Source organism: Salvelinus fontinalis, chromosome 2 (genome assembly GCF_029448725.1).
Source record: "Salvelinus fontinalis isolate EN_2023a chromosome 2, ASM2944872v1, whole genome shotgun sequence".
Taxonomy (NCBI): Eukaryota; Metazoa; Chordata; class Actinopteri; order Salmoniformes; family Salmonidae; genus Salvelinus; species Salvelinus fontinalis.
Genome location: NC_074666.1, coordinates 100,919,819 through 100,935,532, shown reverse-complemented (window position 1 = coordinate 100,935,532; position 15,714 = coordinate 100,919,819). Strand labels below are relative to the sequence as shown.

The window sequence follows — 15,714 nt, the reverse complement described above, 5'->3', positions numbered from 1 at the left end:
TAAAGATCCCCAAGAACACAATGGCCTCCATCATTCTTAAATGGAAGAAGTTTGCAACCACCAAGACTCTTCGTAGAGCTGGCTGCCTGGCCAAACAGAGCAATCGGGGGAGAAGGGCCTTGGTCAGGGAGGTGACCAAGGCCTGACAGAGCTCCAGAGTTCCTCTGTGGAGAACCATCTCTGCAGCACTCCACTAATCAGGCCTTTATGGTAGAGTGGCCAGACAGAAGCCACTCCTCAGTAAAAGGCACATGACAGCCCACTTGGAGTTTGCCAAAAGGCACCTAAATACTCTCAGACCATGAGAAACAAGATTCTCTGATCTGAAGAAACCAAGATTGAACTCTTTGGCCTGAATGCCAAGCATCACGTCTGGAGGAAAATTGCCACCATCCCTACGGTGAAGCATGGTGGTGGCAGCATCATTCTGTGGGGATGTTTTTCAGCAGCAGGGACTAGGAGACTAGTCAGGATCGAGGGAAAGATGAACGGAGCAAAGTACAGAGAGATCCTTGATGAAAACTGCTCCAGAGCGCTCATGACCTCAGACTGGGGCAAAGGTTCACCTTCCAACAGGACAACGACCCTAAGCACACAGCCAAGTCAACGCAGGAGTAGCTTCGGGATAAGTCTCTGAATGTCCTTGAGTGGCCCAGCCTGAGCCCCGACTTGAACCCAATCGAACATCTCTGGAGAGACCTGAAAATAGCTGTGTAGTGACGCTCCCCATCCAACCTGACAGAGCTTGAGAGGATCTATCTGCCGAGAAGAATGGGAGAAACTCCCCAAATACAGGTGTGCCAAGCGTGTAGTGCCAAGCGTGTAGTGTCATACACTTCACACAAGTGTTAAAATGCATTTAATTTGCTTTATTTAGAAATTCTTTAGTAAATAATACTTAAAAGCTAAGTCTAGTTGTCTTATTTTTATTATTTAATAGGTCCCCATGAGAGCCAGTTTCATCATAGTGCTTGATGGCTTTTGCGACTGCACTTGAAGAAACTTTCAAGTTCTTGAAATTTTCCATATGACTCAACTTGTCTTAAAGTAATGATGGGCTGTCATTTCTCTTTGCTTATTTGAGCTGTTCTTGCCATAATATGGACTTGGTCTTTTACCAAATCGGGCTATCTTCTGTATACCACCCCTACCTTGTCACAACACAACAGACTGGCTCAAACACGTTAAGAAGGAAAGAAATTTCAGAAATTCACTTTTAAGAAGGCACAACTGTTAATTTAAAGGCATTCCAGGTGACTACCTCATGAAGCTGGTTGAGAGAATGTCAAGAGTGTGCAAAGCTGTCATCAAGGCAAAGGTTGGCTACTTTGAAGAATCTAAAATATATTTGGATTGGTTTAACACTTTTTTGGTTACTACGTGATACCATATGTGTTATTTCATAGTGCTGATGTCTTCACTATTTTTCTACAATGTAGAAAAATTTACAAATAAAGAAAAACCCTTGAATGAGTAGGTGTGTCCAAACTTTTGACTGGTACTGTATACATAATTATTTTATTTTTTGTTAAAGCATCAGTTTTTACGCCATCCGGTAGGTGGCGGCAATATACCTTTTTGGATGTAGTCTGTAAACATTAAAGAAGAAGAAAGCCATGGACGATAGTCTCAAGTTAAGTGTTGAAACCACAGTTGTTGACTGTGTTTATAGCCAAGCGATTAATATCGGCAGCCGTTAACATATTTGGGATAGAGGAAAGGTGGATAGCCCAGTACCAGGAGCCACTTGCAGCAGTGACTGTTGAGATAATGGCGGCGGTGGAAACGACGATTGAACAAGAGCTCTCTCGTTCAAAGGAGGAGATTGAACGTCTACGGAGGCTTCTTCTGGAGTTGGGAGCAGGTTCGTAGATAGGTCTTGAAAGAGAGCGAGAGTGGGTGGTTTACACGGGTAACAAATAACCACCAGAGAGGGGCAGCAAGTTTAGCCCATAGCATGGCTAGAATTAGCTGTTTTTAAACAACGCTAGGTGTATTTCAGGGGAGAACAAATACCCCCTCCCAGGGAAGCCACCGCACGAACATCAAGGCCGCCCGCGGTACTGCCGGCATTGCCGATCTTCGTGTAAATAAACACATTTCGAAAACAATTATTCTACCAATAAATGCTTCCATTACTCCAGATGTACACAAGTTAAGGATAATTTAGTAGCTAATGGCAGCCTGCAGTACCCCGGTTGAGCTTCAGCTTGACCAACTCAATGAGAGGGCGCACCACTGAGCTAGCCTGCAACGTCACTTTCTGGAGTAGCTAAAACAGCGCATGTTATTGTGGCGTTTAAAACAACTGGGAACTCGGAAAAATACGAGTTCAAATCATGATGCCAGTGATCGGAAAGTCTTAGCTCTAGAAATGGATGGCCGTTAAAATCGATTTTTCCCAATCTGAGCTCGTTTTTCCCCCGAGTTCCCAGTTGTTTTGAACGCACACAAGTCGGATATTTCCGAGTTCCCAGTTTTAAACGAGGCATTAGTCTACAGACATTTCCCACACGAGAAGCCATCATAATCGGCTTCAAATGCGCTATTGAGTCTTCACATAGTGGTGAATGGTGTCACGTGATCGATGGCTTTGTCTATTCAAATTGCCATTGGCGTATTTACGCTCGTGTTGCTTTCAATTGCCTTGCAAAAAACCTGAACAGTCCGCAGGAAGCCAGATGTTCATTTAAATACAATTACATTTCCTATGGCGGTGGGCTTGGACTGTTGGTCATTATAACGGGGAATTTTAAATAAAATATCTAAAGGAATGTATTATTAAGCAGACTTACCTTAGCAGCTAAGCTAGAATAGATAAACACCTGCACCTGCAGCTCTGCTGTTGGAAATGGCTTGTTATGAGTAGTCAAACGGAGTCACTGGGGCAAAATGTGTCTCGGAAAACGTCAAATTTATTTTCCAAATATCCTAAATCTTTAGTGACCACAGAGAGTCAAGACACCTGTTTAACAGTCCATCTGAAAGACAGCACCCGACACAGGGCAATGTCCCCAATCACTGCCAAGGGATTTATTTTTAGCCTAGAGGAAGCAGTGCCTCCTACTGTCCCTCCAGCACCACTTCCAGCTGGTCTCCCATCCAGGGACCAACCAGGACTGACCCTGCTTAGCTTGAGTGGTAAACCAGCAGTGGGATGCAGGGTGGTATGTTACTGGCCAACTGCTTATAAGAGTAATGTGATGTAGCCTAATGTAAGTAGCTATCTAGCTAAGCCCTCTGGGATGTGATGTAGCCTAATGTAAGTAGCTATCTAGCTAAGGCCTCTGGTATGTTATGTAGCCTACTGTAAGTAGCTAAGCCTTCTGGGATGTGATGTAGCCTACTGTAAGTAGCTAAGCCCTCTGGGATGTGATGTAGCCTACTGTAAGTAGCTAAGCCCTCTGGGATGTGATGTAGCCTAATGTAAGTAGCTAAGCCCTCTGGGATGTGATGTAGCCTACTGTATGTAGCTAAGCCCTCTCATCCCTTGTCATTTCTCCTTGTGGCCAAAGCAAAGAGCAGCCAACCTACTAGCAAGATTCACCACGATCTGCTGTATGCTATCCCTTTAGCCTCAGCAGAACATAGACACATGAGTGTATTTGGATATATGAGAAATGTCTTTGTTTTTGTCTAACTGGCTAATTATTCCGTCTCCTCTCCAGACCCCCAGCAGCTAACTGTCCCCGAAGAGGAGGTTCCCCCTGAGCAGCAGCACTGTGAGCAGGAGTGGAGCCCCAGTCTGGGGCAGCAGGACCCAGAGCCCACACAGATTAAAGAGGAACGGGAGGAAGTCAGGACGAGTCAGGAGGAAGAGCAGCTTCACAGACTTGAGTCTGATTCCACAGATGTTGTAGAGTTCATATTTACTGCTCCTCCCTGTGTGGAAAAGTACTCTGATCAGGACAGAGACTCTCTACCCACCAACACAACTGAACAGATACAAACAGAACCTAATGGAGAGGACCACAGAGTATCAGAACCATCCAGTGACTCTCTGCTCCTCTCTGCAGTAAATCCAGACTGTTCTGCAGCTCACAGTGAAATCATTGTAAGTGTGGATGAGGATGAGAGTGAGGAACCTGTGTTAAAGACCCTCAAATCAAGGAGGACACAGGCAGAGAAACGACAAAGCTCTCAAGTCTGCACTGAGGCCAAGACAACCAGTGAGCTGAAAGAACCATTGAAGTCTCACACGAATAAGAAACCATTCAAATGTCCTGTGTCCAGTAAACGCTATAAGACACTCAGATGTGATGTAGCCTACTGTAAGTAGCTAAGCCCTCTGGGATGTTTCTGGTGTCCTTTGTTTCTGCTGTATGCTATCCCTTTAGCCTCAGCAGAGCATAGACACATGAGTGTATTTGGATATATAAGAAATGTCTTTGTTTTTGTATAACTGGCTAATTATTCCGTCTCCTTCTCTCCAGACCCCCAGCAGCTAACTGTCCCTGAAGAGGAGGTTCCCCCTGAACAGCAGCACTGTGAGCAGGAGTGGAGCCCCAGTCTGGGGCAGCAGGACCCAGAGCCCACACAGATTAAAGAGGAACGGGAGGAAGTCAGTATAAAAGACACCTGTTATCAGTGTAAAAGACACCTGTCCACAACCTCAAACAGTCACATTCTAAACTCCACTATGGCCAAGACTAAAGAGCTGTCAAAGGACACCAGAAACAAAATTGTAGACCTGCACCAGGCTGGGAAGACTGAATCTGCAATAGGTAAGCAGCTTGGTTTGAAGAAATCAACTGTGGGAGCAATTATTAGGAAATGGAAGACATACAAGACCACTGATAATCTCCCTCGATCTGGGGCTCCACGCAAGATCTCACCCCGTGGGGTCAAAATGATCACAAGAACGGTGAGCAAAAATCCCAGAACCACACGGGGGGACCTAGTGAATGACCTGCAGAGAGCTGGGACCAAAGTAGCAAAGCCTACCATCAGTAACACACTACGCCGCATGGGACTCAAATCCTGCAGTGCCAGACGTGTCCCCCTGCTTAAGCCAGTACATGTCCAGGCCCGTCTGAAGTCTGCTAGAGAGCATTTGGATGATCCAGAAGAAGATTGGGAGAATGTCATATGGTCAGATGAAACCAAAATATAACTTTTTGGTAAAAACTCAACTTGTCGTGTTTGGAGGACAAAGAATGCTGAGTTGCATCCAAAGAACACCATACCTACTGTGAAGCATGGGGGTGGAAACATCATGCTTTGGGGCTGTTTTTCTGCAAAGGGACCAGGACAACTGATCCATGTAAAGGAAAGAATTAATGGGGCCATGTATCGTGAGATTTTGAGTGAAACCCTCCTTCCATCAGCAAGCGAATTGAAGATGAAACGTGGCTGGGTCTTTCAGCATGACAATGATCCCAAACACACCGCCCGGGCAACGAAGGAGTGGCTTCGTAAGAAGCATTTCAAGGTCCTGGAGTGGCCTAGCCAGTGTCCAGATCTCAACCCCATAGAAAATCTTTGGAGGGAGTTGAAAGTCCGTGTTGCCCAGCAACAGCCCCAAAACATCACTGCTCTAGAGATCTGCATGGAGGAGTGGGCCAAAATACCAGCAACAGTGTGTGAAAACCTTGTGAAGACTTACAGAAAACGTTTGACCTCTGTCATTGCCAACAAAGGGTAAATAACAAAGTATTGAGATAAGTATTTGGTCAATAACAAAAGTTTATTTTCCACCATAATTTGCAAATAAATTCATTAAAAATCCTACAATGTGATTTTCTGGATTTTTTCTTTCTCATTTTGTCTGTCATAGTTGAAGTGTACCTATGATGAAAATTACAGGCCTCATCTTTTTAAGTGGGAGAACTTGCACAATTGGTGGCTGACTAAATACTTTTTTGCCCCACTGTACACATAATACCCCATAATGACATCACAATACCCCATAATGACATCACAATACCTCATAATGACAAAGTGAAAACAAAAAAGAAATACCTTATTTACATAAGTATTCAGCCCCTTTGCTATTTGACTCGAAATTGAGCTCAGGTGCATCCTGTTTCCATTGATCATCCTTGAGATGTTTCTACAATTTGATTGGAGTCCACCTGTGGTAAATTCAATTGATTGGATATGATTTGGGAAGGCACACACCTGTTTATATAAGGTCCCACAGGTGTCAGAGCAAAAATCAAACCATGAGGTCAAAGGAATTGCTCGTAGAGATCCGAGAAAGGATTGTGTCGAGGCACAGATCTGGGGAAGGGCACTTAAACATTTCTGCAGTATTATTAAAGGTCCCAAAGAACACAATGGCCTCCATCATTCTTAAATGGAAGAAGTTTGCAACCACCAAGACTCTTCCTAGGGCTGTCCGCCCGGCCAAACTGAGCAATCGGGGGAGAAGTGCCTTGGTCAGGGAGGTGACCAAGAACGCGATGGTCACTCTGACAGAGCTCCAGAGTTCCTCTGTGGAGAACCATCTCTGCAGCACTCCACAAATCAGGCCTTTATGGTAGAGTGGCCAGACAGAAGCCACTCCTCAGTAAAAGGCACATGACAGCCCACTTGGAGTTTGCCAAAAGGCAGCTAAAGACTCTCAAGATTCTCTGATCTGAAGAAACCAAGATTGAACTCTTTGGCCTGAATGCCAAGCATCACGTCTGGAGGAAACCTGGCAACATCCCTACGGTGAAGCATGGCGGTGGCAGCATCATGCTGTGGGGAGGTTTTTCAGCAGCAGGGACTGGGAGACTAGTCAGGATCGAGGGAAAGATGAACGGAGCAAAGTACAGAGAGATCCTTGATGAAAACTTGCTCCAGAGTGCTCAGGACCTCAGACTGGGGGCGAAGGTTCACCTTCCAACAGGACAACAACCCTAAGCACACAGCCAAGTCAACACAGGAGTAGCTTCGGGATAAGTTTCTGAATGTCCTTGAGTGGCCCAGCCAGAGCCCCGACTTGAACCCGATCGAACATCTCTGGAGAGACCTGAAAATATCTGTGTAGTGACGCTCCCCATCCAACCTGACAGAGCTTGAGAGGATCTATCTACCGAGAAGAAGGGGAGAAACTCCCCAAATACAGGTGTGCCAAGCTTGTAGCGTCATACCAAAGAAGACTCGAGGCTTTGCTTCAACAAAGTACTGAGTTAAGGGTCTGAACACTCATGGAAATGTGATATTTCCGGGGGGGGGGGGGGGGGGTTTATAAACTTGCAAAAAATTCTAAAAACCTGTTTTGGATTTGTCATTATGGGGTATTGTGTGTAGATTGCCCCCCCCCCGCCCCCTCCATCAATGTAATACATTTTAGAATAAGGCTGTAACGTAACAAAATGTGAAAAAAGTCAAGGGGTCTGAATACTTTCCGTATGCACTGGACATCATAACCGCTGCATTGTACATTTCTCACCTTTTCTGGCCATGATGAGTTCATATTCCCAAAGAAGCTATGCAACAAATAACCATGTGCATCTCTCATTTAATTAGGTCTATTAGATAGGCTATTATAATGTCTAGTTTTTGCTCTAGTCTATGCATCCAACAGGCAGCGCAGTTTATTACCTAGGGTGCTGGGGGGGTAACTAGCCCTCCCCTAAGATCAATGTCTAATTGCTGACACAAGAAAGCAATGTTTGGAAAATAAATGGTATGTGGATGAAGGTTATGCGTAGGCCAATAAACTATATAGGGAAATAAATATCTACAGTTTACACTTTTTTTGTTATTTCATTTTTTTGTTATTTCAACTTTGTTTTTAGGAAAGGGGGCAACAGTTACCCCGGTAGAAGGTTATCAATCAAATGTATTTATAAAGCCCTTCTTACATCAGCTGATGTCACAAAGTGCTGTACAGAAATCCAGCCTAAAACCCCAAACAGCAAGCAATGCAGGTGTAGAAGCATGGTGGCTAGGATAAACTCCCTAGAAAGGCCAAAACCTAGAGAGGAACCAGGCTATGAGGGGTGGCCAGTCCTCTTCTGCCTGTGCCGGGTGGAGATTATAACAGAACATGGCCAAGATGTTCAAATGTTCATAGATGACCAGCAGGGTCAAATAATAATAATCACATGGCATAGGATTTCACACAAGTGTGTTAAAATCTATTTAATTTGTTTTATTTAGAAATTCTTTAGTAAGTAATACTTAAAAGCTAAGTCTAGTTGTCTTATTTTTATTATTTAATAGGTCCCCATGAGAGCCAGTTTCATCATAGTGCTTGATGGCTTTTGCGACTGCACTTGAAGAAACTTTCAAGTTCTTGAAATTTTCCATATGACTCAACTTGTCTTAAAGTAATGATGGGCTGTCATTTCTCTTTGCTTATTTGAGCTGTTCTTGCCATAATATGGACTTGGTCTTTTACCAAATCGGGCTATCTTCTGTTTACCACCCCTACCTTGTCACAACACAACAGACTGGCTCAAACACGTTAAGAAGGAAAGAAATTTCAGAAATTCACTTTTAAGAAGGCACAACTGTTAATTTAAAGGCATTCCAGGTGACTACCTCATGAAGCTGGTTGAGAGAATGTCAAGAGTGTGCAAAGCTGTCATCAAGGCAAAGGTTGGCTACTTTGAAGAATCTAAAATATATTTGGATTGGTTTAACACTTTTTTGGTTACTACATGATACCATATGTGTTATTTCATAGTTCTGATGTCTTCACTATTTTTCTACAATGTAGAAAAATTTACAAATAAAGAAAAACCCTAGAATGAGTAGGTGTGTCCAAACTTTTGACTGGTACTGTATATATAATTATTTTATTTTTTGTTAAAGCGTCAGTTTTTACGCCATCCGGTAGGTGGCGGCAATATACCTTTTTGGATGTAGTCTGTAAACATTAAAGAAGAAGAAGAAAGCCATAGACGACAGTCTCAAGTTAAATGTTTCTTCAAAATGTCGAAACCACAGTTGTTGACTGTGTTTATAGCCAAGCGATTAATATCGGCAGCCGTTAACATATTTGGGATAGAGGAAAGGTGGATAGCCCAGTACCAGGAGCCACTAGCAGCAGTGACTGTTGAGATAATGGCGGCGGTGGAAACGACGATTGAACAAGAGCTCTCTCGTTCAAAGGAGGAGATTGAACGTCTACGGAGGCTTCTTCTGGAGTTGGGAGCAGGTTCGTAGATAGGTCTTGAAAGAGAGCGAGAGGGGGTGGTTTACACGGGTAACAAATAACCACCAGAGAGGGGCAGCTAGTTTAGCCCATGGCTAGAATTAGCTGTTTTTAAGCAACGCTAGGTGTATTTCAGGGGAGAACAAATACCCCCTCCCAGGGAAGCCACCGCACGAACATCAAGGCCGCCCGCGGTACTGCTGGCATTGCCAATCTTCGTGTAAATAAACACATTTCGAAAACAATTATTCTACCAATAAATGCTTCCATTGCTCCAGATGTACACAAGTTAAGGATAATTTAGTAGCTAATGGCAGCCTGCAGTACCCCGGTTGAGCTTCAGCTTGACCAACTCAATGAGAGGGCGCACCACTGAGCTAGCCTGCAACGTCACTTTCTGGAGTAGCTAAAACAGCGCATGTTATTGTGGCGTTTAAAACAACTGGGAACTCGGAAAAATACGAGTTTAAATCATGACGTCAGTGATCGGAAAGTCTGAGCTCTAGAAATGGATGGCCGTTAAAATCGATTTTTCCCAATCTGAGCTCGTTTTTTCCCCGAGTTCCCAGTTGTTTTGAACGCACTGAAGTCGGATATTTCCGAGTTCCCAGTTTTAAACGAGGCATTAGTCTACAGACATTTCCCACATGAGAAGCCATCATAACCGGCTTCAAATACGCTATTGAGTCTTCACATAGGAATGAATGGTGTCACGTGATCGATGGCTTTGTCTATTCAAATTGCCATTGGCGTATTTACGCTCGTGTTGCTTTCAATTGCCTTGCAAAAAACCTGAACAGTCCGCAGGAAGCCAGATGTTCATTTAAATACAATTACATTTCCTATGGCGGTGGGCTTGGACTGTTGGTCATTATAACGGGGAATTTGAAATAAAATATCTAAAGGAATGTATTATTAAGCAGACTTACCTTAGCAGCTAAGCTAGAATAGATATAGATTCAATAGATTCACACCTGCAGCTCTGCTGTTGGAAATGGCTTGTTATGAGTAGTCAAACGGAGGCACTGGAGCAAAATGGGTCTCTGAAAACGTCTAATTTATTTTCCAAATATCCAAAATCTTTAGTGACCACAGAGAGTCAGGACACCTGTTTAACAGTCCATCTGAAAGACAGCACAGGGCAATGTCCCCAATCACTGCCTTGGGATTTATTTTTAGCCTAGAGGAAGCAGTGCCTCCTACTGTCCCTCCAGCACCACTTCCAGCTGGTCTCCCATCCAGGGACCAACCAGGACTGACCCTGCTTAGCTTGAGTGGTAAACCAGCAGTGGGATGCAGGGTGGTATGTTACTGGCCAACCGCATATAAGAGTAATGTGATGTAGCCTAATGTAAGTAGCTAAGCCCTCTGGGATGTGATGTCGCCTACTGTAAGTTGCTAAGGCCTCTGGGATGTGATGTAGCCTACTGTATGTAGCTAAGCCCTCTGGGATGTGATGTAGCCTACTGTAAGTAGCTAAGCCCTCTGGGATGTGATGTAGCCTACTGTATGTAGCTAAGCCCTCTCATCCCTTGTCATTTCTCATTGTGGCCAAAGCAAAGAGCAGCCAACCTCCTAGCAAGATTCACCACGATCTGCTGTATGCTATTTCTTTAGCCTCAGCAGAGCATAATGAGTGTATTTGGATAAATATGAAATGTCTTTGTTTTTGTCTAACTGGCTAATTATTCCGTCTCCTTCTCTCCAGACCCCCAGCAGCTAACTGTCCCTGAAGAGGAGGTTCCCCCTGAGCAGCAGCACTGTGAGCAGGAGTGGAGCCCCAGTCTGGGGCAGCAGGACCCAGAGTCCACACAGATTAAAGAGGAACGGGAGGAAGTCAGGACGAGTCAGGAGGAAGAGCAGCTTCACAGACTTGAGTCTGATTCCACAGATGTTGTAGAGTTCATATTTACTGCTCCTCCCTGTGTGGAAAAGTACTCTGATCAGGACAGAGACACTCTACCCACCAACACAACTGAACAGATACAAACAGAACCTAATGGAGAGGACCACAGAGTATCAGAACCAACCAGTGACTCTCTGCTCCTCTCTGCAGTAAATCCAGACTGTTCTGCAGCTCACAGTGAAATCATTGTAAGTGTGGATGAGGATGAGAGTGATGAACCTGTGTTAAAGACCCTCAAATCAAGGAGGACACAGGCAGAGAAACGACAAAGCTCTCAAGTCTGCACTGAGGCCAAGACAACCAGTGAGCTGAAAGAACCATTGAAGTCTCACACGAATAAGAAACCATTTAAATGTCCTGTGTGCAGTAAACACTATAAGACACTAGGCGGTTTAAAAACACATCAGAGAATTCACTCAACTGAAAATAATCATCACTGCAAGAAATGTGGCAAATCATTTAACTTGTTGCAGCAATGGAAGAAACATATGAAGACTCACACAGAGGAGGAATCACCTACATGTCATGTGTGCAGTAAAAGTTTTAAACTACCAAACCATCTGAAAACTCATATGAGATGCCACACCGTAGAGACATCCAGTCAGTGTCCAATATGTGAAAAACACTTTAAATCAACGAAAGACCTAGAGAGTCATCAGAGAATTCACACGGGAGAGAAACCGTATCAGTGTACAACATGTGAAAAATGCTTTCAATCAATGAAATATCTAAAGAGTCATCAGAGAATTCACACTGGAGAGAAACCGTATCCGTGTACAACGTGTGAAAAATGCTTTACATTGGCAAAAGATCTAAAGAAACATCAGAGAATTCACATTGAAGATCAACTATACCAGTGTCCAACATGTGCAAAATGCTTCAAGTCAAAGTACAATCTTAAACACCACAAGAAAATTCACACTGAAGAGAAATCGTATAGCTGCAATGATTGTGTCAAGTGTTACAGGACCAAGACAGGCTTAGAAGAGCATGTGAGGACTCACACAGGAGAGAAACCTTTTAAGTGTTCTGTGTGTGAAAAGTTCTTTACTTCAACGACCATTCTAAGACGCCACGAGAGAACTCACAGTGGAGAGAAACCACACGGATGCACACAATGCAACAAACGCTTCCCTGTCAAATCAGACCTGGTTAAACACATGAGGACTCACACAGGGGAGAAACCTTTTAGCTGTACAGAATGTGACAAATGTTTCAGTCATAACATTAGCCTGAGACTACACATGAGAACTCACACCGGGGTGAAACCATACAGCTGCAAAGAATGTGGCAAATGTTTTTCTGTTAACAGTAACCTGAGAATGCACATGAAAATTCACACAGGAGAGAAATCGTTTTGTTGCCAAGAATGTGGTAAATGTTTCCGTCATAAAATTAGCCTGAGACTGCATATGATGACTCACAGTGGTGAAGAGAATGTTCATGGATGTACTCAATGCAACAAACGTTTTCCCATCAAATCTCTCCTGGTTAAACACATGATAACGCACACAGGGGAGAAATCTAATAGCTGCAAAGAATGTAACAAATGTTTCCTTCATAACATTAGCCTGAGACTGCACATGAGAATGCACACAGGGGAGAAATCATATACCTGCAAAGCATGTGGCAAATGTTTCCAAAACAAGATGGTTCTGACGAGGCATATGAGAACTCACACAGGAGAGAATCCATACAAGTGTCCTCTTTGTGTCAGTTCCCTTATGTCATCAAAAGAACTCAAACATATTTACGTGGGAGACAAACCAGAGTCCGAACAACCAGAGAATCCATCGTGTCTCTGCAGCGATTGTGGCAAATGCTTCCCGACGATGAAAACCCTGAGAGACCATATGAGGACCACACATGACGAGAGAAGGCATCCGTGCTCTGTTTGTGGAGATTTGTTTATGTCATTGGGTTCTCTTAAAGTTCACCAGAAAATTCACACTGGAGAGAAACCACAGCAATGTTCTGTTTGTGGAAAATATTTTGCATTGTAGTGATGGGAAGTTTGGCTCTTTTTACAGACTCTGATCTTTGACTCGTTTAAATAACTCATCTTTCGAGTCAGTAATGCCCAGAGCACGCAGGACCCCCTCCCGGTGAATGATGAAATGATTCTACAAGTCTCTCGTTCACTATAAGGGGCTTATTGGAGTTGTCATTTGTAAAAGTGGCTTTAAGCAATGTACATTTGTCATTGCCATACATACAAATTATATTATTTATTGATAGCTTGTAAAAGGAGGTCTAGCTACGGCCTGACTAGGAGGGAGGTCTAGGTACGGCCTGACTAGGAGGGAGGTCTAGGTACGGCCTGACTAGGAGGGAGGTCTAGGTACGGCCTGACTAGGAGGGAGGTCTAGGTACGGCCTGACTAGGAAGGAGGTCTAGGTACGGCCTGACTAGGAGGGAGGTCTAGGTACGGCCTGACTAGGAGGGAGGTCTAGGTACGGCCTGACTAGGAAGGAGGTCTAGGTACGGCCTGACCAGGAGGGAGGTCTAGGTACGGCCTGACCAGGAAGGAGGTCTAGGTACGGCCTGACCAGGAAGGAGGTCTAGGTACGGCCTGACTAGGAAGGAGGTCTAGGTACGGCCTGACCAGGAAGGAGGTCTAGGTACGGCCTGACTAGGAGGGAGGTCTAGGTACGGCCTGACCAGGAAGGAGGTCTAGGTACGGCCTGACCAGGAGGGAGGTCTAGGTACGGCCTGACCAGGAGGGAGGTCTAGGTACGGCCTGACTAGGAGGGAGGTCTAGGTACGGCCTGACTAGGAGGGAGGTCTAGGTACGGCCTGACTAGGAGGGAGGTCTAGGTACGGCCTGACTAGGAAGGAGGTCTACAAGCTGTGTATCATCATAACATTCAATTATTAATGACTTAGGGGCGGCAGGTAGCCTAGTAGTTAGTGTTGGTCTAGTAACCGAAAGATTGCAAGATCGAATCCCCGAGCTGACAAGGTAAAAATCTATCGTTCTGCCCCTGAACAAGGCAGTTAACCCACTGTTCCCCGGTAGGCCGTTATTGTAAATAAGAATTTGTTCTTAACTGACTTGACTAATTAAATAAAGGTAAAAAAAATAAAATGGTATTAATGTTTGCACCATGCGTTCAGTTATCAGATCTAAACACGTCTTTTTGGCACTGCGCTCTCTGCAGGCTTATCTTTATCCTGCCTGGGTATATGACAGACAGCTGTTGGTCAGAGCACGTCTCTGGAGCCGCTGAGCCGGAGGAGGAGGAGCGTGTGGCAATCCTATAGTAGGACTCAATGCGGCCAGCAGGTCAAACCAACAGCTAAAATGAACGAGTCACTCAGAAAAACGAGTCCGTAAAAAGAGTCGTTCACAAAGAAAAAGAATCGTTCGCAACCTGACAACGCAATAGTGATGTGGAGTTTATCTAAAACTCCACCAGGGAGTTCATTCTGGAGAGAAACGTTGTCAGGTTAGCTAAAACTCCACCAGGGAGTTCACTCTGGAGAGAAACGTTGTCAGGTTAGCTAAAACTCCACCAGGGAGTTCACTCTGGAGAGAAACGTTGTCAGGTTAGCTAAAACTCCACCAGGGAGTTCACTCTGGAGAGAAACGTTGTCAGGTTAGCTAAAACTCCACCAGGGAGTTCACTCTGGAGAGAAACGTTGTCAGGTTAGCTAAAACTCCACCAGGGAGTTCACTCTGGAGAGAAACGTTGTCAGGTTAGCTAAAACTCCACCAGGGAGTTCACTCTGGAGAGAAACGTTGTCAGGTTAGCTAAAACTCCACCAGGGAGTTCACTCTGGAGAGAAACATTGTCAGGTTAGCTAAAACTCCACCAGGGAGTTCACTCTGGAGAGAAACCGTTCAGCTGCAACTACTTTAGAAATTGACAGAACTTGTAGAATATGGTAGAAAGTCAGTTGATTTCATAGAGAGCAGTCAGTCAGTGTCTTGGCACCAAGAGTCCCTGTTAATCTATGATAAAAGACAGTGTCCTGAGTGGTATTATCTCTCAACCCTGTTCATCTATGGTAGAAGACAGTGTCCTGAGTGGTATTATCTCTCAACCCTGTTCATCTATGATAGAAGACAGTGTCCTGAGTGGTATTATCTCTCAACCCTGTTCATCTATGATAAAAGACAGTGTCCTGAGTGGTATTATCTCTCAACCCTGTTCATCTATGATAGAAGACAGTGTCCTGAGTGGTATTATCTCTCAACCCTGTTCATCTACGATAGAAGACAGTGTCCTGAGTGGTATTATCTCTCAACCCTGTTCATCTATGATAGAAGACAGTGTCCTGAGTGGTATTATCTCTCAACCCTGTTCATCTATGATAGAAGACAGTGTCCTGAGTGGTATTATCTCTCAGCCCTGTTCATCTATGATAGAAGACCGTGTCCTGAGTGGTATTATCTCTCAACCCTGTTCATCTATGATAGAAGACAGTGTCCTGAGTGGTATTATCTCTCAGCCCTGTTCATCTACGATAGAAGACAGTGTCCTGAGTGGTATTATCTCTCAACCCTGTTCATCTATGATAGAAGACAGTGTCCTGAGTGGTATTATCTCTCAACCCTGTTCATCTATGATAGAAGACAGTGTCCTGAGTGGTATTATCTCTCAGCCCTGTTCATCTATGATAGAAGACCGTGTCCTGAGTGGTATTATCTCTCAACCCTGTTCATCTATGATAGAAGACAGTGTCCTGAGTGGTATTATCTCTCAGCCCT

The 15,714-nt window shown here is 44.4% G+C and overlaps 2 protein-coding genes across 2 annotated transcripts; both read left to right on the top strand.

Moving 5' to 3' along the window:
* The first annotated feature begins 1,584 nt into the window (after nucleotides 1-1,584).
* On the top strand, nucleotides 1,585-5,738 carry LOC129833409 (biorientation of chromosomes in cell division protein 1-like 1). Its single transcript, XM_055897995.1, has 3 exons — nucleotides 1,585-1,864; nucleotides 3,669-4,271; nucleotides 4,434-5,738. Exons 1-3 carry the CDS (start codon nucleotides 1,771-1,773, stop codon nucleotides 5,111-5,113), a joined length of 1,377 nt encoding a protein of 458 aa, XP_055753970.1. The 5' UTR covers nucleotides 1,585-1,770; the 3' UTR covers nucleotides 5,114-5,738.
* Nucleotides 5,739-8,779: 3,041 nt separating this feature from the next.
* LOC129833361 (oocyte zinc finger protein XlCOF6-like) lies at nucleotides 8,780-15,014 on the top strand. The gene is made up of 2 exons (XM_055897911.1): nucleotides 8,780-9,097; nucleotides 10,803-15,014. The coding sequence occupies exons 1-2, from the start codon at nucleotides 8,872-8,874 to the stop codon at nucleotides 13,001-13,003; spliced, it is 2,427 nt and encodes an 808-aa protein (XP_055753886.1). The 5' UTR covers nucleotides 8,780-8,871; the 3' UTR covers nucleotides 13,004-15,014.
* The last annotated feature ends 700 nt before the right edge of the window (nucleotides 15,015-15,714 follow it).